The 22,181-nt window shown below is 38.1% G+C and overlaps 2 protein-coding genes across 2 annotated transcripts in view; both read right to left on the reverse strand.

Moving 5' to 3' along the window:
• Positions 1-478: 478 nt before the first annotated feature.
• LOC127222367 (heterogeneous nuclear ribonucleoprotein A3-like) lies at positions 479-1,965 on the reverse strand. The gene has a single exon (XM_051184392.1). The coding sequence runs from the start codon at positions 1,929-1,931 to the stop codon at positions 864-866; it is 1,068 nt and encodes a 355-aa protein (XP_051040349.1). The 5' UTR covers positions 1,932-1,965; the 3' UTR covers positions 479-863.
• Positions 1,966-4,903: 2,938 nt separating this feature from the next.
• Dnajc10 (DnaJ heat shock protein family (Hsp40) member C10) overlaps positions 4,904-22,181 on the reverse strand; it is a 40,026-nt gene continuing 22,748 nt past the window's right edge. Inside the window, exons 14-23 of the mRNA XM_051184386.1 lie at positions 18,730-18,857; positions 18,400-18,516; positions 15,964-16,065; positions 14,796-14,951; positions 13,336-13,469; positions 12,648-12,701; positions 12,245-12,392; positions 10,125-10,244; positions 8,241-8,345; positions 4,904-6,096 (exon numbers count right to left, since the gene is read on the reverse strand). Coding sequence (XP_051040343.1) covers positions 6,085-6,096; positions 8,241-8,345; positions 10,125-10,244; positions 12,245-12,392; positions 12,648-12,701; positions 13,336-13,469; positions 14,796-14,951; positions 15,964-16,065; positions 18,400-18,516; positions 18,730-18,857 — 1,076 coding nt within the window. The 3' untranslated portion in view covers positions 4,904-6,084. The remainder of the gene's footprint in view (positions 6,097-8,240; positions 8,346-10,124; positions 10,245-12,244; positions 12,393-12,647; positions 12,702-13,335; positions 13,470-14,795; positions 14,952-15,963; positions 16,066-18,399; positions 18,517-18,729; positions 18,858-22,181) is intronic.

Consider the following 22,181-nt stretch of genomic DNA (forward strand, 5'->3'; position numbering starts at 1 on the left):
TGACAGTCATTGGAGTAGGTGTGTGTCCTTGTAATTTTTGGTGTGGTTTGTGTATCTTCGTTAGTGAGGCTGATCACTTTTTTAAAATTTATTTTTTGATTTGTCGATACAAACAGGTTATATTTCCATCGCTTATAATCTGTACATTAAGATCTTACTTAAATGAAATTTGTACTTCCATATGCTATAAGTTTTTATTGGAGTTATTTCTTTTGCTTTCTAGTGGAATATAATGTCACCTATTTGTCCCTGTGCCTTTTGCAGCTTATTTACAAAATCATTGATACACCAAAGTGTCCCCTCTGTATTTCCTTATAATAATTACAAAATTTGAGGCTTTCCATTTAGGTTTTTAATTGATTTTTGTGTGTGGAGAAAGGAAGGATAGAATTCCCCACTTCTGCATGTGTATCCAGTTTTGCTAGGATTTGAGGGAGACTTCTCTCCACTGTATGTTCTTGGAGTCTTTTTTGAAAAGTTAAAAATTCCTTAATTTTTTATTCCTGGTACCACTACCACAATTTACAGGGCAATATACCTGATGTAATGAAAAGAAAAAGAAAAAGACAAAGCTACAACAGATAAAAGACCTCAGGAATGTACATCTACTTGACACTACATTGCATTAATCAATAGCTGCACTTTTTGCAAACTGTGGCTATGACAGTCCTGAACAAGAAGGGTTTCCTGTTTAAGCTGCAGTAACTTTTCTGACTATAGATCATCATTCCTCCTGTGGCAGATTTTTACAGTTCCTCTAATGCATTTAGGACGACTGTCTCAAAGTAACCTGCAGCTTTCCTGACAACTCCTCGCTCTCTCTCCTGCTAAGAACTGTAGCCCTTTTCTGCTGTATTTTTTTTTTAAAACCTTCTGCTACCATATCCACCACTTTCACCACCAGAGCCATAGCCACCACCATAGGGACTGCCTGAGCTTCTTCCACCAAAACTGCTCCCTTTCATGGGTCCATAATTTGACTGCTGTTGTCCACTATAATTTCCAAAGTCATTATAGTTTCCACCACCATAGTTACCTCCACCAAAATTTCCTCCTTCATTGTAACCATCATATCCTCCTCTACCACCATATCCACCACCTTGGTTTCCATATCCTGGTCCACCACCACCATAGCCTCCTCTACTACTGTAACCAGGACCACCACCATAGTTGCCACCATCACCTCCAAATCCATTATATCCACCATCACCACCTCCATAACTACCTCTGCTGCCACCACCTCCACCACCATAGCCTCCTCTTCCACGAAAGTTTCCACCATGACCAAAATTACCTCCACCACCTCCAAAGTTTCCTCCACGACCCATAAAGTTGCCAGATGCACCTCCACGACCTCTCTGTGATCCAGCAGAATGCATCTCTTGTTTAGAAAGGGCCTTTTTCACTTCACAATTATGCCCATTAATAGTGTGGCATTTCTGAACAACAATTTTATCAACGTTGTCATGATCATCAAAAGTTACAAAAGCAAATCCTCTCTTTTTTCCACTCTGCCTGTCTTCCATCACTTCTATGGTTTCAATCTTGCCATACTTTTCAAAGTACTCTCTCAGATTATATTCTTCTGTATCTTCTTTAATACCACCAACAAAAATTTTCTTTACTGTTAAATGGGCACCAGGCTTTACAGAATCCTCTCTAGAAACAGCTCTCTTTGGTTCCACCACACGCCCATCAACCTTGTGTGGTCTAGCACACATTGCAGCATCCACCTCTTCAACACAAGAGTAGGTCACAAAACCAAAGCCCCTGGAACATTTTGTTTGGGGATCTCTCATTACCACACAGTCTGTAAGTGTGCCCCATTTCTCAAAATGTTCTCTTAAGCTATCATCTGTGGTTTCAAAACTCAGACCACCAATAAACAGCTTCCTCAACTGTTCTGGTTCCTTTGGATCATGGCCCTCCATTTTGAGACCGGACTCACCTCTTCCAACTCGAGTTCAATATCTGTTCTTGGAGTCTTTATTGAACATTGTCCACATGTGAGTAGTTTGATTCCAGGGCCCTCTCTCCCACTGACCTGCCACTTTTGTTGGTACCATACTATTTCCATTACTATGATTTTACAGTGTATTTTGAAGTCAGGTTTTGTGGTATTTTTCCAGTTTTCTTTTTTCATCACTCTGCTTGTTTTCTTTTTCTATTTTGATATGGAGTTTAGGATTTTTACTTGTTTCTGTGACCAATGAAGTATTTGTATTCAGACAGGACAGGTACCATCACATATGGAATAATAATTTACTAAACAATTCTTATCACAGATGAATTAGCACAGTGATTTGTATTAATTGGAATATACTCTGGTTAATTAAAATACACATGTACACCTGTGGGTGAGACCATGCTTTATGCTCTGGATCTGGCAAGAATTATAACATGGCTGCAGCACAGTGAGAATGAACACTACAGCCATGGGTACTATGCCCTGGACTAAATAATAGTAAAAGTTGAGCCAGTGACAGGTGTTAAAATTCAATCTTCAGAAGAGCAGCTGTGTATGGGAGAGCACTATGTATAACTCAACCAGCTCATGGTGTTTAACAATGATGTCAAGCATTTCCAGGGAGAGATGCTCCTAGGCAATGCAAAAATCAATGCAATTGAGTGACTGGAACAGTTATTTCTTTTGGCCACATTTCTGGGTCATGACCTTCCCAACAAATCTACCCAATTATTTGCAAGGGAGCTCAAGGCAGAGGCTCAGTGAGATGCAGTCTGGAGTTGAGTGTGCACATGTGCTATACTTGTGGTAGCCAGAGGCTGAGGTCAGGGGCTTTTCTCCATTGCTCTTGATCTTACTTTTGAGACAGTGTCTCACTGGACCTGACACTCATTCAGCAAGCTCCAGGATTCTGCCAGCATCAAGATTACAGGTGCACACCAATGCACCAAGGTTTTTATATGGGTGGTAGGAATCTGAACTCAGTTCCTTGTTTGTGTGGCAAGCACTTTACTGACTGAGCCATCTCTCTAGCCTGTTTTTTTTTTTAATAGTTTGTTTTGCCTGCAGATTGTGTGTGTGTGTGTGTGTGTGTGTGTGTGTGTGTGTATAAACATGTGCTGTTGTCCAAGAGGTCAAAAGAGGGCACTGAATACCCTGGAACTGGAATTGCACAGTTGTGAGCTGCATCATGGGTTCTAGGAATCAAACCCAGGTTCCTCTAGAATAGCAGAGCTAAGCCATCTCTCCAGGCTCTGCTTTTGGAATTGTGAAGAGTACCACATGCAGCCATGGCTTGGAACTCATTATGTAGACCTAACTAACTGGCTTTGAACTCATGGCAATCCTCTTGCCTCCTGAGTGCTGGGATTACAGGCAAGCACTACTATGCCTAGCCAAATCCAGTGTTTAAAAACAATGATTCAAGCCAGTGAATTTTCATGCATGCTCAAAACTGTATTTATATTTAGCTTTTTACTTTGGTCAAAATTTTACTACTACAAAACACAAGCTTACTCACTATATAAACTTGGGTGTATTTTCAGAATTTCAGAATGTGTAATGTAGGATGCTATCAGAAATGGTTGCTTCTCACTTTCAAAATTAACATTGCTAGGTAGGTATATGGGAAAATTCAAGATGCATCCTCTCACACTTTGTTCTGTTTCTAGGTCAGGATGGAATGGCTTTGCTGGCAGACTTAAAGGACCAAAAGTAGATTGCAGCACTATCCTCTCTTTGCTGTTGTGCATTATCAAAGACTATTCCATAATAGACAGCTGTATGTCCAAGAAATTCCTACGGAGAACTGTTGGAAAACAACTAATTTAAACTTTAGAATAATTATTACACAACTACTTCATTTGTTCTATGTAATCAGTCTTAAAATCTTGTGTGTGTATGTACAGGCACCTATACACTACAACATGCCTGTTTAGGTCAGAGGAGAGTCTTGAACATTTCTTTGCACCTTCTGCTTTGTTTCGAGACAGGGTCCCTTGCCTTCCAATCTCATCCAGGATTGGTAGGTTACCATAAGTACATTTCCACCTCATCTGGCTTTATCAGGGTTCTCAGATCCTTACATTTGCATGGCAAGAACTTTACCCAGCAAGCCATCTGCCCAGGCCCTATAGTGATATAGTCTTGAATAAAAAGATATTAATAACTCAAGTGCCCAAAACATATGTTCTAACTGGCTGTACAGTCTGCCTCCCAGAATGGTATGCTAGGATGAGCTATATACAAGAATGGTGTTGCTCAGGGAAATGGCACTCTGCCAGCCAGTTTTGAAAGATCCAGCAGCACTGTTATGAGTGTACAACATGAACCCAAGGTGATGTCCAGCAGGTACTAGTTTCAGTGTGCACGCCATTAAGTTTACAGCTTAAACAAATAAAATAGATGCTGTTTAATTTACTACCTATAAAATATTTACCAACAACTACAGGAAGTAATTACAGGCAGTAATCTAAGTTCCTATCCACTATTTATAGTTTGTGATAGGAGAGGAGCCTGTAGGCTCCCTTGTACATTCTGTTGCCCAGTACAGCAGTATGCACACGACTAGTAAGTTAGAATACTTTTACTAAGTAAGACTTCATTGGGCATCCATTTGAGGAATTTCATACACAAGCCATTTAAAAAAGAAATTCTAGGCTTTCAAAGTTTAATATATGAAAAGTTTTTGCCATTATTAGTCATGATTCAAGAAGCTGGTTAGGAATGGTAACTGCCATGTGTGCTCACATATACAAAACAGGATCTGAGTCAGGGAGTTGAATAATAAAATACAGGAGAATCTGAATGGGTTACAGTTGAAAAGAAGGGGAATTGCTTTCCCATAAATCATACTTATGACACAACCTTTATGAAGACAGACTAGGGAGTATGATAAAGTGATAAAAATCTTCCGAACAACAATGATCTTCAAAAGAATTTTAGAAAAATCATTTGTCTTTATTCACTGGTGTCCTTTAACCATCTCACATACTATGAGAGAATTAAACTATAGGTCACTCTGCTTTTTAAGTTGCAGGAGAAACCCTGTGACCCTTTAAGTCCAAACAACTGAGACATGGGAAGAGTCCATCATGTGCTTGATTTTAGTAAAAACAACTTCAGTTATTACAGCAATACTTTACCAAAAAGACAGCGTTTGACAGGGATAGTTGATAATGGTATCCTCATGAGCCACATTAAAATAAATCTAAAATAATTGTTCCTATTTGAATTGTGAAGATTGGACAGAAAAGCCATAGCTATGGGGGGGGGGGTAGAAGGGGGAAGTGAATGATCAAAACAGAGAATCCAGAAGGCAAATGTGTAAATATCAAGAAGACACTCAAAACAAACAAAACCATCAGTAGGAATATATTTATGAAAGCAAACAAGGATGTGTGCCCATTAAGACATGGGGCTCTAGGGACTTATATTCGTGACTCCTACTCTGTCCATTTAATTGTTGTAAATACTTTTCCTTATTTTGTTCTAGAGATCATAGTTTACAAGATTTTTACATTCACTGTTGTGATAAGTTAAGAACATCTCTTCAACTCTTACAAGAAAACAAAAGGATAACCTCTGTATATACACTAGCATAGAGTATGAAAAATGGGTGCATTTTTATTTTGCCGTATTGTGAAAGTAGTCAAAATAAAATATATGGTCAGAGGCAGAGATTTTAGAAGGGGTGACTGAAAACCAAGTCACTTTCTTTCAGGACCATCATAAAATTACAAAAACCTAATCCACTTTGTACAGTATGAGGCTAACAGACCCACATGTAGAGCTAGGTGTCCACACATCAGTTCTGGTAGTCAGCAAACTAGTCCCTGGACTGGACTTGGCCTAGGGAGTATTTCTGTATGGCCCTGAGCTAAGAATGGTGTTTGTATTTCTAAGAGGATTAACAATGACAAGGAACCATAGGTGGCCTCCAGGCTCAAATGGTGATGCCCGGCTCTCAACACGAAGTGTCGGCAGAAGGCAGCACTACACAGGGCAAATGCAAAGCCAAGATCACATGCTTCCTCAAGAGCATCTTAATGTTTGGAAAACAGATCTTCTGATGTCATTTTCCAGATTCTTTTTCATTTCAATTTTTTTCTTCAGCATCATCAAAGCTCATCCTGTATTAACATAAAGGATATTAACAGAGAAAGGTATTACAAGTTAATTCATATTTTACTTTCTTATAAATACTCAATGTTCTTACGGAATGGAGTATTACACAAAACACTCCCTGCTTAATTAACACTGGAAATGTCACAGTTCTCGCTTGCACATAGTAGGTATGGTAACTAGTGTGTCATACTTCCTAAGCATGATGGTTAATCCTGTCAATTTGACAGAACCTAGAATCACCTGGAGAGAAGCTTCTCTGAATGCCTACTGGGGTTATCATGATTACATAACTGAGATGGGGAGACCTTCCCAATGTGACAGTGTCATTTCCTAGCAGGAATGCTGGACTGTGTAAGATGGAGAAGAGCACTGAGCAGCAATGTGCATTCATCACTGTTTCCTGACAGTGTGATGTGACAAGCTGCTCCAAGCCCCTGCCCGAATGACTTTCTCACCAGGGTAGATGGACTGTGGCACTGAGCTGTGAGTCATGGTAACTTTTAAAACCTCAGGTGCTTCTGTCTGAGTATTTTATCACAGCAACAGTGAAGAAACTAAGACACTAAGTGATATCTAGCACGTTCTTTATCTTAATTTCAGTTATGGTATTTTGGCTTATGAGTAATAACAAATTTTAAAGTATTTAACTTGCCAGGTGGTGGTGCACGCCTTTAATCCCAGCACTCAGGAGGCAGAAGCAGGCAGACCTCTGTGAGTCTGAGGCCAGCCTGGTCTACAGAGAGCAGAACAGATCCAAAGCTACAGAGAAACCTTATCTTGAAAAACCAAAAATGTAGTATTTAATTTAAGATAAAAATCCTGTTTTAAAATTACTTGAAAACATTAAAATAACCAAATGATTAGAAATGTTTACTTGAGACACTAAGAAGACATGGATTCACATCTCCTCTCCTCTTCGATGTGGATAACATGTTGGGGATAACATGGTAGGCTCTATAAGCCTTTCCCCACTTAGGTCTCCAGTTAATTTCCACACAGAACTTGGTCCCCAAAGCTGACCCTCTCCAGAGGCTGTGTGTGTCTGTTCTTCTTCCAGTGTCAGACTACATTCCATCCTACTCATAGCACCCAACATTCACAGTGTCTGCTGCTCACAGCAGACTCAAAGGAGATCAAACTAATCAGCCAGAAGTGAGTGCCAAGACTGCAGTGCTGCAGTGCTGACTGGCAGACACAAACTTAGGAGCAAGGGATTATGGTATAATACACATTCCTCCTATACCAATCACAAAAAGAAACTTTGCTATCTAAATTATATTGAAGTTTTAGAATATTTACTGGTAAGAAACCAATATATTACTTACACTAAACAATATTTAGATAACTATTAGCCATACCACTATTTTTAATAACATTACCATATAACTTTCTTTTTAAAAAAATTATTTTGGAGGCAGGACCTTACTACTGGCTGACCTGAAACTTATTATGTAGCCCAGGCTAGTCTCAAACTAAGAGATCTGCCTGTCTCTGCCTCCTAAGTGTTGTGATTAAAGGTGTGCACCAAGAAGCCCAGCTTGCATATTTAACATATTAAAGAAAAACTCCAAAAGGAAAGTTCAGTGGTCTACTCAGGGGCTATACTCCTAATTTTGGAACATTTTCTGCACTTCAAGCCAAACTCATTCTTACTCTTAGAAAGCCATTGCAGTTCCTACTTTCACCCTGCCATGTCAACCCTAACCTGCTTTTTGAACATTCCATGAATACAGAACCATATAATATGTGGGCCCTTTGTGACTGGCTTCATTCAACTAAGCATGCTTTCAAAATTCACCATGTAGCATGGATGCTTTCTTCATTTTTCAGGTTAACAGGACTGCTACATAAATATGCCACATTTTGCTTATCCAGTCTCTTTGTAGTTGACTTGTCTTTCCCTATTTGGTGTATGAGTGATGTTGCTATGGACATTGGAGCCCAAGTTTTTTTATGGAAAAAACTCGGTTCATTTTCTTGTTAAACGATGAGTATACAAATTTCCAAACATTTTATTATCTAGAGGACATAATCTTGGCTGTCATATTTCTCTAAAGTGGGTATATCTTTGAATATTCATTTCTTCATGTAATGCATACTAAGAATATATCTTGTCAACCTGCCAGTCACTTGTAGGCCTGGTTCTTACCTTATTTCTCTTTCCTTGGCTTTGGAGAGTTTCCAATTTTCCATAAATTAAGGCAGCAATAGTTTTTGCATCTCTGGAATTTATTTGCTCTTCCCAAATACTTTTCTAAAATTAAAAACATTCGTGTTATCTTTTAAGTACTTAAATCAAAACATGATATTTCCACACATGAAGCTTGCCTACTTATGCCTTAATGGTTTTTTTTTTTTTTTTGCTTTTGGTTCCAAAGATGTTTGAAATTCAAGTTTCTTCAAGTACATAATGCTGCAAAAGCAGTTAGCCAAGACCTATAAGAGCAGCACTATGGGAACACAAAATGATTTCTAGGAAAAACGCATTACTGTTCTTTATTTGGTGGGTGTATGTATATAGAAGACTGACTTGTATTTGGTGTGCGTGTGCATACAAGACTGATCTGTATTTGGGGTGTGTGTGTGTGTGTATAGAAGACTGACCTGTATTTGGTGTGTGTGCACGTGTGTGTGTGTATAGAAGACTGATCTGCATTTGGTGTGTGTGTGTGTGTGTGTGTGTGTGTGTGTGTGTGTGTAAGACTGATCTGAGGAGGGAGGGCAATGTTTAGCTTTCCATCCTACAAAGTAAGAACCATGAAGACAAGTATTCCATTACTCACATCCTAGTTCTTTCATTTAACTTCTTACACAATAACAATAGAAAAAACTGTGTCTTCATTTGTCTTAAAAGGGATAAATACTCTAGCTAAAATATCACAGTTCTGTTAAAGCCTTCTTTCTGTAGCTGGGGAGAGTGGGATGTGGTTTCAGTTTTGTCAGCTGAAAGATGCAACTTTGAGTCAGCGATCACAGACCTTGGTTTGTTGAGATTTTGGTAGAGCTTTAGTTTTTTAACTGAAAACCTAACACAGTTAGGCACTGTGGTGCATTTCTTTGATTCCAAGACTCAGGAAGGTGGATGTGTCTGAGTCCAATGCCAGCCTGGTCTACAAAGTGAGTTACCTAACACAAAATTAAAGCAAACTGACAAAGCAGAAAAAGGTATACTGGCAGTGATGTCCCAAAGCAATTATAAACAAAACAAAGAAGCCTAGTTGTAATCCAAATCCTTAGTAAGTATTCCTCAAAAAAGCTCAGTTACTAAGGCTATTTCAAAAGAATTATTAAATAATTTCCTGATGGGAGATGTCATTCTGTATATGTTTCTCATATTGGTTAAAGAATAAAGCACTGTTGACCAATAGGAAAGGAAGATAGGAGGGACTAGGAGATGAGGAGGAAAGAGGAAGTAGTAAGGAGGAGTCAACATGGAGAGTCTGGAGAGAGCTGGACGCCAACCGGCTCTCCGAGGGTAAGAGAAGACCACGTGGAAATACATAGATCAACAGAAATGGGTTAATACTTAAGACAGAGCTAGCCGATAAGAAACTAGTACTTGGCCAACAGAATTATATCTAATACAGAGTCTCAGTGTGTTAACTGGGGCTGGCGTGGCGGTGGGACAAGACTGGCGGTGGGAGGAAAAACCTTACTCTTTACAATTTCAAAAGAATTATTAAATAACTTCCTTCAGTTTTTTTTTTTTCTTGGAAGGGAATATTTAATAAAACAAAGTAGGAAATACAGAACTTCACAAAATAATGACATTGACTGCTACAGCCCAGAGACAACACTGGTTGGGTTTCTTCCTATTCCCGGAGCACCAAGTCTGGAAGGCAACTGAGAGGACACAGACCAGCAAACCCTGAAAGATTCCTCCATAAGTTGGAAAAGAAGAGTCTCAGTAAAAAGTACTTTTACAAGATGAAAGGAGAAAGTGGAGAACTAGTAACTCGAAAAAGCTGTCTCCTACATAATATTCTGGGCTTGGCCTGCTAAAGCAAGGCATGGAGTAAAAGCCTGTATATACCTTTGTTCTTTTGTAGTGGTAAAATTTCACACTTGGGTAGGCTTTGATACCAGCTTTCTGGCATGTTTGGGGATAAGCCTGGCAGTCCACTTTCCCAGCTTTCACTTTTCCTTTGATCATCTGAAAAATAACAAGAAATATCCACAGATCTTGCCATTTTATCTTTGCATAAACTATTTTGGCAATTATGCAGACAACATATATTTATATATTTAAGGATTTGTTATATTTAAAAACTCAGCTTAATTCTTCCTATATAAATGATATTGTTTCTACTTTCCCAAGCCCTTTAAGCTTTCCATTAGTTGCCATCTGTCTGACATAAATAGTCTTTTCTCAGGAGCACCTCCAGGCTTTCTTTAACTCTAACCCCTAACCTCCCATTAGCCACCCCATTCAGCCCACCACAACCTAACATCTGTCTTTAATCCTCATTGGCATTCTTTGTCTAGTGCATGGTTGACCACACCACCTAAACCTCCCAGGTCAGATTTCACTTTCTGTATTGTCAAGGTCAACTCTTCTTCTTTTCCATGCATTGCAGATGATCACAAAAGGGTCTCCTCTCAACACCAGCATGCATACTGCATACTGGGTTTTCATCCCTCCATCATCTTCAATGTGTAAGGCACTCTCAAATGATTTCCATTATTATCATTCCCAACACCGGAACAGCTTTATGTAGTGATATATGGTTTGTAATTTAACAAATAAAGTTTGACTGAAGATCACAATGCAAAGCTAAGCCACTAGTTAGAAATACACACACACACACACACACACACACACACACACACACACACACACACACACAGCCACTAGTTAGCCACACACCTGAGCCAATAGTTAGCTATCAAGTACAGGCATTGGTGGCCACACCTTTAATCCCAGCACCTTGGAGACAGAGGCAATGGATCTCTGTGAGTTCAAGGCCACCTTGGGCTACATGAGAAAGAATTAGTCTAAAAGAGAAACAGAGCCTTTAATCCCAGCACTAGAGAGGAATATAAGGCAGGAGGCTCAGGGCAGTGGAGGCTGAGGACGTGTGGAGACAGGATTGCCCTTTCAGTCTGAGGTAGAGGTGAGAGCTAGTGGCTGCCTGCTTTGCTTCTCTGATCTTCAGCTTTAACCCTCAATATCTGTCTCTGGGTTTTTATTATTTGTGCTACAGCTTTAAGGCAACAGTGACCTTCTTGATCCAACCAATAGACACTTTCTAGACTTCTTCATGTTCATGTGTGCTTTAAGGTGCTGTCCACACCTGCCTCTTGTCTTTCCTGACTTGACTTACAGTACCCCCCAACCCCACCCCTTTACAGCACAGGGATCTCCTTCTTTACCTTGAGGTTGGTACATGCCACCAGAGAGCCATCTTTGGGTATTTTCACTATCAGTAGTCCTCAGTGAGATCTTATGTAATTCTATGCAGACGAATCTTCCCTTGATTTGGTAATCTTACTCTACTGGACTGCTCTTTGTGAATGCCTCTAAGTACCTCAAACACAAGCTATCTGCAATTAAATTTTTCCCTTTGTGGTCACTCAAGACTGAAGCTAGTTGTGGCCCTCAGTTCCTGTCACTTCACCTGTTTACCACATACTTAAAGTTCTGCTTGTCCTCACAGCTTTCATGTATCTTCCTTCTTTCCTTCACCACTCTCCTATATGATTTATGTCACCCGCTCTGGGGCAATGACAAGTATCTCTGCTGTCTCTGGTTTGAGGCCTATGGCTACTGGAGTAAGCACAAGCAGGGTGACTAACTTAGGTTAGCAGTACAACTATAGGATGACAGTGTATACACACATAAGCACACACACTCATGGTCACTTGAAGTTTGTCATTAAATGCTTTTAATATTGGTACTCAGGAGGCAAAGGCAGGCAGACCTCTTGAATTTGAGACTGGCCTAGTCTACATAGGGAATTCCAGGTCAGCTAGCGTTATAATGAGAATTTGTCTCAAGGAAGACACTTTACAGTTTTAGGGACGGATTTTTTAAAATTGAGATATAATTTCTAATGAATGAATGAATGAAGAATTCATTTACAATGTTTTAACCAATTATTAAAATATGCATGTGAGTAAAATTTATTTAATTAACTAGACAATAATACTTACCCTGGCTAAGAGTTCAAATTCTGGAGCAAAATTTTGGCAAGGTCCACACCAAGGAGCATAGAAATCAACCACCCAGTGAGTCTTCCCTTCTAAAACTTTTTCGTTGAAAGTCTGAGGTGTTAAGTCTATGGATGCTTGGGGTAAAAATCTGCAGTAAGGGGACCAAACATCATTACTCATTACACAAAGCAAAGCAAGCATTCTATGGCAATACCATAAGTGTTCCTGAGGGAAAAATGGTTCAAAGGACAGTGATGGAAGGAAGCTTGCTTCCACCTTCATGAGTGTTATTCTTTCCAAGTATATTAAATGCTAGAATCCTAACTCATAGAAAACTATGCATATGAGAAGATAAATAGCTTAGAGTCAGTGTTATTCAACAATATGCCTTATAATCACTTACCCGAGACCCCAGCTTCTCAGGGAATAAGCATCTCTATTCCAGCCATTGTAACTACTGAAAGAAGGAAAAATGTAAGTAGTAAATAGTATTATTCTATTACTGGATATGGGCAAGAAGCAATCTTACTGTAGCAATTAAAAAAAGAAAAGGTTGGCTGGTTAATGTCATTTAGTATCTCTTTCCACAAAGTAAATTATGAGTTACATGACTTCAAATGTATTTTTCATCCCACCACACATGGCTCAAATTTCACTTCTTAATCATGATTGTGTGTGTGTGTGTGTTTAACACCTACATAGTATATAATGATGGGTGGACATTAGGGCAGTCCTGGGTTCAAGTCTCAGACTCCAATCCTATCAGGTAGCTACAGAATCTGGTGTGGTTAGTTCCTTTCCTGTAGTAGTAGAGGGCATGACTCCTCCCCACCAAGTGTCAAGATTAGTGCAAACCATGCAGGACAGGACTGAACAGGAACAGGGGCCAGTAAAGACTTAGTAACCACGAGTTCTTTCTCTCACAGCTTCTTGACTAGGTCTTAATTAATTTTACTGTTCAGTTCCTTCATCATCGTCTGAGGGCTCACCCAGTGGTGACCTCCCAATACATACATGTTGGGCTAACTTAAATGCTAATTATATAACCAAAGGATAGTAATAAATGTCTTCAAATTCGAGAGAATACTTACTGATACTGATAGGCTTTATTTGACTTCTGGGGATAAAATCTTATTTCGGGGTATCTTTGAACATTTTCTTGAGTACAAAAAGAATGATACTGTTGGCAGTCCACACTGCCTACGTTGATCAGCCCAGTTAATGTCTACAAAAAGAGCAAAAGTCAACACATGGGTCAATGATTAAAATAAAATAATCTCTATAATGTTAAAGTAAAAAAATTATGTGTGTGAGTGTTTTGCACTGCCCTTGGATGCTAGAAAAGGGCACTGAAATCCCTGGATCTGGAATTAAAGATGGATGAGAGTGCTAAGTTTTCTGTAAGAACAGTCAGTGCTCTGAACTGCTGAAGCAACTTTAGGGCCATCACAACAACTTTTGTTATGTGTTGAATAGTCATTCTAAAAATAGCCATTGTATTTTATTTGTCAGCATCACAGAAACAATAGGTGAAGATGTAAATTATGCCATTTAAACTAATGAATTTGAATTCATATTAACTTTCCATAGTTACTGAAGATGAAATAACTGGCTCATTTACCACGTGGGAAATATGTATTTCAAAAATTCAATATTAGTAACCAAAATATGATCCAGTATTTAAAATTTTTTTTTTCTAATGCAGGTAGGCACTGTCTCTGACTCACATTCAAAATTTTATCAAAAGAGGAAAAAAAAATACATAATCTTAAATGTTAGGGTACAGTAACTCCCTTTAACTTCTGAGTTTATTTTGATCTAAGGGATAAATATGAACTATTAATTTCTTTTCTTTACTTCTTTTTTTTTCTGTTTTTTTTTTTTTTTTTTTTTTTTTTGGAGACAGGGTTTCTCTGTATTGCTTTAAAGCCTGTCCTGGAACTAGCTATGTAGACCAGGCTGGCCTCGAACTCACAGAGATCTGCCTGCCTCTGCCTCTTGAGTGTTGGGATTAAAGATGTGCGCCACCAATACCCAGCTAATTTCATTTTCCATTTTAGTATTTAAATAATTTGCTTTCATTCAGTATTTTTTAACATTGTCTGCTTGTAGGAAATTTATATAAATATTTTACTGCTTGAGCTTTTTTTTTTTTGGTTTTATTTAGCTTTTATTTATTTGTTCTGTCGACAGAGCTGGGGGATTTGTGATCCTCTGGTCTCAGCCTTCGGAATGTTTGTATTATCACTATGCACTACCATACCTGCTGAGTAAGGCTGGCTATTTTTAAGACCCACAATATTGTGAGCAAACAGTTATCTGTAAGCTCTAAACGTAAAATGACAAAAAAAATTTAGGGCTAACTAACACTGGCAGTATTTGGGTCAGAAGTGTTTTAGATGGTTCACTTAGTAGGCAGGGACTGTGTCTTAATGATTCAATCAGGTCTGTATAAATTATTTAATTACAGGTTTATCAACTTGGTTTCAAAATAACCGTTAACCAAACATTTTCAGTAAATATAACATTTAAGTAAGCTATTTTACTATACCCGGGCCATTCGTTTCCATTCTGGCATTAAGACCTGACAGGGATGACACCATGGAGAATAGAAATCAACCATCCAGACTTCGTCATACTTTCTCTGCTTAACTAGTTCATTGAAAGTGGTGGGTGTAAGAGAGACCACTGAAGGGTTTCTGAGATCCTGAAAAGTAAAAATAAAGACTCTATTATTACACATGCCAAGTTTTCATGTATTTCTGACAAGTTGTTGGGTTATGTTATTTTCAAAGCTCCTATTTTAGTGAAACCAAAAGACGCTTAAGGATATTTAAAAGAAATCTATCATGAATTGCTTTAAAAAGTGAATTACCAAATTTATTAAGTGTGGATTTTGCCAGTTTTCTTAAAAAACATATTTTCATATTAGCATTGAAATCACTGTAAACTGGGAAAAGAGATATCTTGGAGATTATATGTAGATCAAGTTTTAGGAGTAATCCACATACATACATAGGCCATACATATCTGTTATGCTATCTAAGGATATGCATATCTAAGGAATAATATGCTTAGAAATAACAATTTAATTACTAACATAAAGCCTACTACTATTATTTTTGATATTTAAATGTAGGAGCTATACCCCTATCTTGAGATTTATATTCCAAATGCAGTTTTAACAGAGTCTCAGCCTGTATTACACTAACTAACACATTAGCTTTGCTACAACAGCAATCAAAATAACACATTGCTTTGGAGGAGGACAAAAGAATAGGACAGATTAGAATGGACAGTAGTGGACAGCAATTCACTACAAGTTGTCATTTCTCCAGAAGCTCCTATAATTATTTGGTCAAAAGAATGAAAACCAAGGCGATACAATGGATGCAGCACTTCCAAGCTAACAATGGGAATGCTTTGTGCAAGGTACCTGGCCTTGATGCTATGGATGAGCACTTCTACACTGGGAGAAAACAGGCAAAGGGTGACAGGCTTCATGGAAATTGTAATTTCATACATTCAATAGCAGTGTCTACATGTGGAACATATCATAGTAGGTAACAACAACAACAACAACAGCAACAAAACCGAGGCTTAAAAAATGAATTCTATCAGAACAACCTTTTGGCACAAAAAGACTAAGTCCAATACAGTTATCCTAAGTATACATATGAACAGAAAGATTTCTAGCCAGAGTTTTTAATTTAAAATACCTCTATGAACTCCAAGATTTGTTCTGCAGAATGGTGTCCTTCATACTCATGTATACTGGACTGGTTGAACACCACTGTTGTTGGGTAAGCTTGGATGTTATACTGTGAGAAAGAAGAAATTCATATATTTTACCAGTTGTTTCAATTTTGTACAGATATTTTTAGATATGTTTATTTTTTTCTTTTATGTGTATGGTATTTTTTGCTGGAATATATGTATATTCCAGCACCATGTGCTTTTTGGTGCTTCAAGAAGTCAGAAGAGGGTGTCTGATTCCTTGGAACTGGTCTTACAGATAGCTGTTTTCACCGTGTGGGTGCAGGGAACAGAACTTGTGTCCTCTGTAAAAGCAACAAATGCTCTTAAATGCTAAGCCATGTCTCTAGCACCCATTAACAAGGCTGTAAAAAAAATCTACTGCTATCTTCTTGGTGAATGAAGAATGTTGGGTTAAGACAAATTTAACAAAGACAATGTAACATTAAAGCTTGTACTGATAATTAGCTAATCATTATTTATTAAAGTACAATGGCACCAAAACTCGGGAAGTGGGCCAGAGTAATTGATTAATATGCACTTCATCTTTTTGCTTTCTTCAAATTAGGAGGGAAGAGGCTGTGAGAAGACACATCAATCAATTTTTAAATGGCAGTACTGTAATTGTCTTAGAGGGCGATGAGCAGCAACATAAAATAGCAAGAATAAGTGAACACAACTACATTTTATATTAAAGAACTATGAGTCATGCGCTAAGAAAATGGTAACTTTTTATTCTTTACTCAAGGTAGTTCTTATAGTATAAAATATTTAACTCCCTCCTCACAGTTAACATGGGTATCAGCCCAGGAAGCACTGTGTAGTTTTTAAGGTTACAACGTGACTCCCTGTTTATGGACGTGTGATCTGCTGTACCTGATCTATGGGTCCTAAAGTTGATAAGAACTCAATAGTAAATAGAAAATTTAAGATTCATAGTTCTAGAAAAATTAGCATCATGATGAAGTTTTGAAAATGTGTGAATTCAAAGCATTTATTAGGGAACCAACTGGAGGATGGGCATGAGTGGTGAATACTGGCTTACTTCTAGTGAGTGTGATGCTGTATTTTTAAACTTTACATTTCTTTAATTGTTAGATACTTGTCAGTTACTTGAGATAAGAACCAAGGGGATAAATCAGTACTGCCACCCATGATGATGTTGCTCCTTTGGTTGGCATCTTCTTTCCAAATCACATAAAGGACATGAGACACCAATGGCTCTCTTTATTTAATTAATTCCTTAGAAGCCCCCTCCCTCCAACTTACTTTAATTTCAAACATACTGAAACTAAGAGAATAACCTCACAAATACCTACATGTTTCTTCTTATTTTTAATGATTAATAATTTTTGGACATACTGGCATGTTGATATGTCTTCCTCAGCCTCAATCCTCTCTACTCTGAAATTTCAGCTGGCACTTTAAACTTCACTACATATACATTATCTTAAAGTAGCACACTGTACTATTTTGAATTTTTAAAGACTTTTCTATGACTTTTTTATAATCACACTTAAATTGTTGCCATGTTACCTGTGTTTTTCATTTTATAATGAGTCTTTTTTGGATTTATTCAAACTGGTAGAGATTTCTTTTTCAGTGCCACGGTTTTGAACTCAGGAATTAAATATTCAAGGCAAGCGCTGTTATCACCGAGCTACATTCTTAGTCTGGCTTATCCAATTGTTGATGCTCTGGTATTTCACTATAACATTTCTGAATATTGTTAAATTGTCAATTTAGTGGGTAGCGAAAATATCAAAATTTTGATGTAATTTTTATTTTCTTGATTAGTGGAAGTCAAATATTTACATTCTTCTATTATGTATTAAAAAATAGGCTTTCATTTCCTTGCCATCTTTTTCTTTAATATTTTAGTTTTTGAGTTAAGGCATTCATATTATAGAAAGGAAATAAACTATGTATTCATATAGCTATGATCACCATCCACTCATGGCTACTCTTAGATCATCTATACTTTTCTCATGTCTGGTTTATTGACAATTTTACAGTCCATTCATAATTACCAGAAATATTTAAAATATAAATGGTGTCACCCACATAACCACACTGTCAGTTTTACATCTTAAAAGTGAGCAATTCTTTTAAATTGAATGTTCTGTCTGCCCAAATCAACTACTCAAACTGACATGTATAAAGAAATCTAAGAATAAACTTGCAGACTAAAACTTAAAAATATGTCACAAAAGTACAAAGTAAAATGGAAATTTATGTAAGCATTTTATGAGCCAAATAAATACATGCCTGAGTTTGGTAAACAGTCAATCTTCTACAGATCTATTTATAATTCAACTACAATTTATTATTTTGTTGAAATTGTTCCCATATTACTACTATAAATAGGTGTGCCTCTGAAAAGTTGTTCTAAGTCTTACCATGTTGCAGAGTCCTTCATGAACAGTGCAGTCTAATGTACCAACTTTGAGTTGGCCGTAGAGCAGCGTTGATGCTTTCCGTAACTCTGGCAAAAGAGCTCGGCATGGTGGGCACCACTGGGAAAAAAGGAATGAGCATGAGCAAAAAGACAAAGGAAGAGAAGAACTGCACTGTCTCTGCTAAGTGACACAAAGTCCACCCAGTGGCACATTCTGTCTATGCCCTCTGTCCTGAGAGCGCCCAAAAGGAGCAATAGCGCCCACAGTTCTAGTACTGATGTTCAGGCTGAGAAAAATGGCTTTCTGAAATGACAAATATAAATAACTCACCGGGGCAAAGAAGTCAACAAGCCATGGTTCTTTGTCATTTGCCGGGAAGTTTTGAGGTCCAAGTGTGGTAACATGGGAGTTAACACTTTCTTTGGCAAAAGCAAGTATATCGTATAGAATCTTCTTTCCTATAAAATGAGAAAAATTAAAATATATGTCTTCTGCATCTGCAGAAACATTCCAATGTTAATACTTAAAATATTCAAGAAACTAAGGACCTATGGGCGCACTGGCTCTCGTGAGGTTTCTGTACTTGAAGCCCCTTCTGTTGTACATTGTTTGGTTTCTTGAACTCATTAAATGCCATCTGTGGAATGCTTTCTCACCATAATCCCTTTGGTATTCTCTTGAATTCCAAATATGTATTATAAACTTTCCAGTGGAAATAATTGTTACTTGATGTTTTAAACTGAATGTATCTGAATTAGAACAGGTCATCCTGTCCCCAACTCCTATGTATTTCTTTTTTCATATTCTCAGACTTGGCATAACTACCCAGTTGCCTAAATGAGACAAGCTAGAGGATTCTTGTCTATTTGTTCTTGTATGATTGTGCCCACTCCATCTCTTGCCCTAGCACCATGTCCACTGCTGCTGCTGCAGCTCAGTCTGGCCTACTGCAACAGCCACACCAGTATTTCTTGCGTCAGCCTTCCTGAACAAACTCATTTTTCTGATTATTACTATAGTCACCTTTAAAAAAAAAAAAAAAAAAACAAAAAAACCCCCCAAAAAACAAAAAAAAAAACAAAAACAAAAAAACAAACAAACAAACAAACAAACAAAAAAACCCAAAAAACTTAAAGGCATTTAATGATGCCTTTGGCTTGGCAAAAGATCTTTCTTTACAAGAGACTCCGTTTTTCCAAGTGCCTTCTGACGTATTCACAGGCAACATTAAGTCGAGCAGATATAGTCATATTGTCATGGAACTGAAAGAGAAAGCTCATCCCTTTAATGTCATGGTGCAAACTGACCACTGTTTACACAAAGAATGACAAGTGATGTTAGACTCTCCTGCCTGTTTTCTTAGTGCTATTTCCTGAACTGCTTCACATCTTTTTCTTTCTGATTACCCCTGAAAGATGGTGGTCCTGGTCATTGATTCTCTTTTCTTTACTCACATTAACTCATATTCACTCAGGCCTTACCATTAATATACAATTAAGTATAATATACTTTAAGATGTCTTCATTTTGGCTTAAAATTTCTTTATTGAAGCCACAGCATATATTCAACTGTGAACTAAACATTCTACTTCTTGTCAGTTCCGAATCTAGTACCCTCTTCCTTGCTAAAAGGTCACATTACTCGAAATCCAATTCACTAAATAAAATTAGGGGAATTGCCTGACTCCTCTCTTAATCCCCTACATCCTAACAAAATCCAAATACGCTGAGTTTTTAAAAGGTTTAAACCAGTATACTGACCTTTGTCATTCTCTTGGCTACTGTCATTTTCTATGGCAGTCCTACCCTAAGTGACTGAGTAGCCTCTGCTGTCCCTTCCTTCCAACGTTGCCTCTTACCTAGTCTGAGCAGTGACTTCTCAAAAACCAAGTAATTCCCTGCTTTCCCTTAGGATGAAATTCCAAAGCCTTTCCCTAGAAGATCAGAGATAATCTTTGTCTTAGTCTCTTCTCAACAATGACTTTTCTCATCTTTGTCGCCCTTCTGGTCTAAGATCAATGAGGCTCTCTTATCTCAGGTCTGTGAATAAATCTACTGGGCTTTGTGCTTGGAATGTGTTTTATCACCTCTTCTACTGGGTAACCATTGTGTAACTTACCATGGAGATTGCTCTTTCAGGGCTTCCTCTAATCTCAGAAGATTTTTCTACCTCGGTTTCTTTGTAAGTACAATCTACACTTACTGAAGGTCAGTTTCCTTCCAAGACAGCTCCAGTGACATTTACTTCATGTAAAAGTGTCCAACAGAAAATAGGGCTGGGACATCATGTACTACTTCTGTCTTGCTTTCTCATTTTCAGATTACTTATTCTGGGATTAGTTAGCTACCATACTGTAAGCAATCTAGAGCGTACCACATGGTGAAGAGCTAAGGCCTTTTGTCATATGAAGCACTTTGGTCATCCCACATGCCATGTTGAACCCTGATACAGTGGTTGCAGCCTAACCTTCAGATGACCTTCATCTACCTTGACTGCAGTATAATAAAGAAACTAAAACAAGCTGTTTCTAGATTCCTAACCACCAAAGTTATTTGCATAAAAGATACTCCTTCACACTCAAACATTTAAAAACAGTCCTTTACCTGCGAGCTTTCTCTCCAAGTCTATAAAACTCTTTAGGGCAGAGGTTAAGTATAGCTCACATCGTTTTCTATTTTGTGTATTTCACTTGGGAGACAGAGGTGCTGAGTGCAAGGTGCACTATAGTTATTAGCAACATAAAGGGAAATGTTTTCAGACTCAGTGTGCCTCCTAGGGTAGAAGAGTTAGTTTTGAAGGTTAATTTGGGTTTGCTAAATATCTGGAGGAACAGGAAGGACTAATTTTAATTCAGGAGGCAGAATCACGTGTGATGGCATAAAGAAGTGGAAGAACATAGCACGTTCAAGGATTCAAAAGTAGGTGAAGCTACGATTATTTGGAGGAGCAAAGGTGGTGACAAAGCTAAGAAAACAGGCAGAAACAGGTATGAAAGCACCCTGTTACTTTAACAACTCTTTATAGAGTTCCCATGACATGCCTGATATTATTCTCAGTGCTGGAGACAGAACAACAGGCACAACAGACAATGTCATTGCCACTCTACTAAGGCGCATGGAGCTCATTCTCTGTAAGACTCAAAATGCAGAGCAGTGGCATGAAAATCATGTGCTGGGTACTAAGTGCAAACAAGAAAGAAGCAAATACAGACAAAGGTGATGATGGACTGGAAACAAGGCAAACAGAACAGAGAAACTATCAGGAACATTTCAGAGGTAACATATGTAAACTCCAAAATGGGCACAGTGGTGTGTACCTATAATATTAGCACTACAGAGGCCGAGGCAGGAAGACTGCAAGTTCAAGGGAAGTTTGAGCTTGAGGTACAGTGAGTTCAGGCTAGCAAGGCTCACAGTATAACCTATCTCGCTGTGAGGCTCTAACATAGCGTAGAGTCCTAAGCTTGGTTTTAGAGTTAAGACACTTGCGCATGTAACAAAATCTACTTTGTCTACAGTGAGAGCAAGTTGTTTAACACTTTCAATTTCAGTTTTCATCTTCACTGGAAGCTATGAATACAACAATGATTCACCTGTCCTTATCTGACTCATAAATAGTACTAAGTAGTACTTGTGGTCAGGGTTATCTTTTTTTTTTTCTTTCCCAAGACAAAGTTTCTCTATGTAACAACCCTAGCTGTCTTGGAACTAGCTCTGTAGACCAGGCTAACCTCGAACTCACAGAGATCTGTTTGCCTCTGCCTCTTGAGTGCTGGGATTGAA

This window comes from Phodopus roborovskii, unplaced genomic scaffold (assembly GCF_943737965.1).
Source record: "Phodopus roborovskii unplaced genomic scaffold, PHOROB, whole genome shotgun sequence".
Lineage (NCBI taxonomy): Eukaryota > Metazoa > Chordata > Mammalia > Rodentia > Cricetidae > Phodopus > Phodopus roborovskii.

Coding starts and splice junctions, on each gene's coding strand:
- LOC127222367 (XM_051184392.1), bottom strand. CDS start 1,931: ATGGAGGGCCATGATCCAAAGGAACCAGAACAGTTGAGGAAGCTGTTT.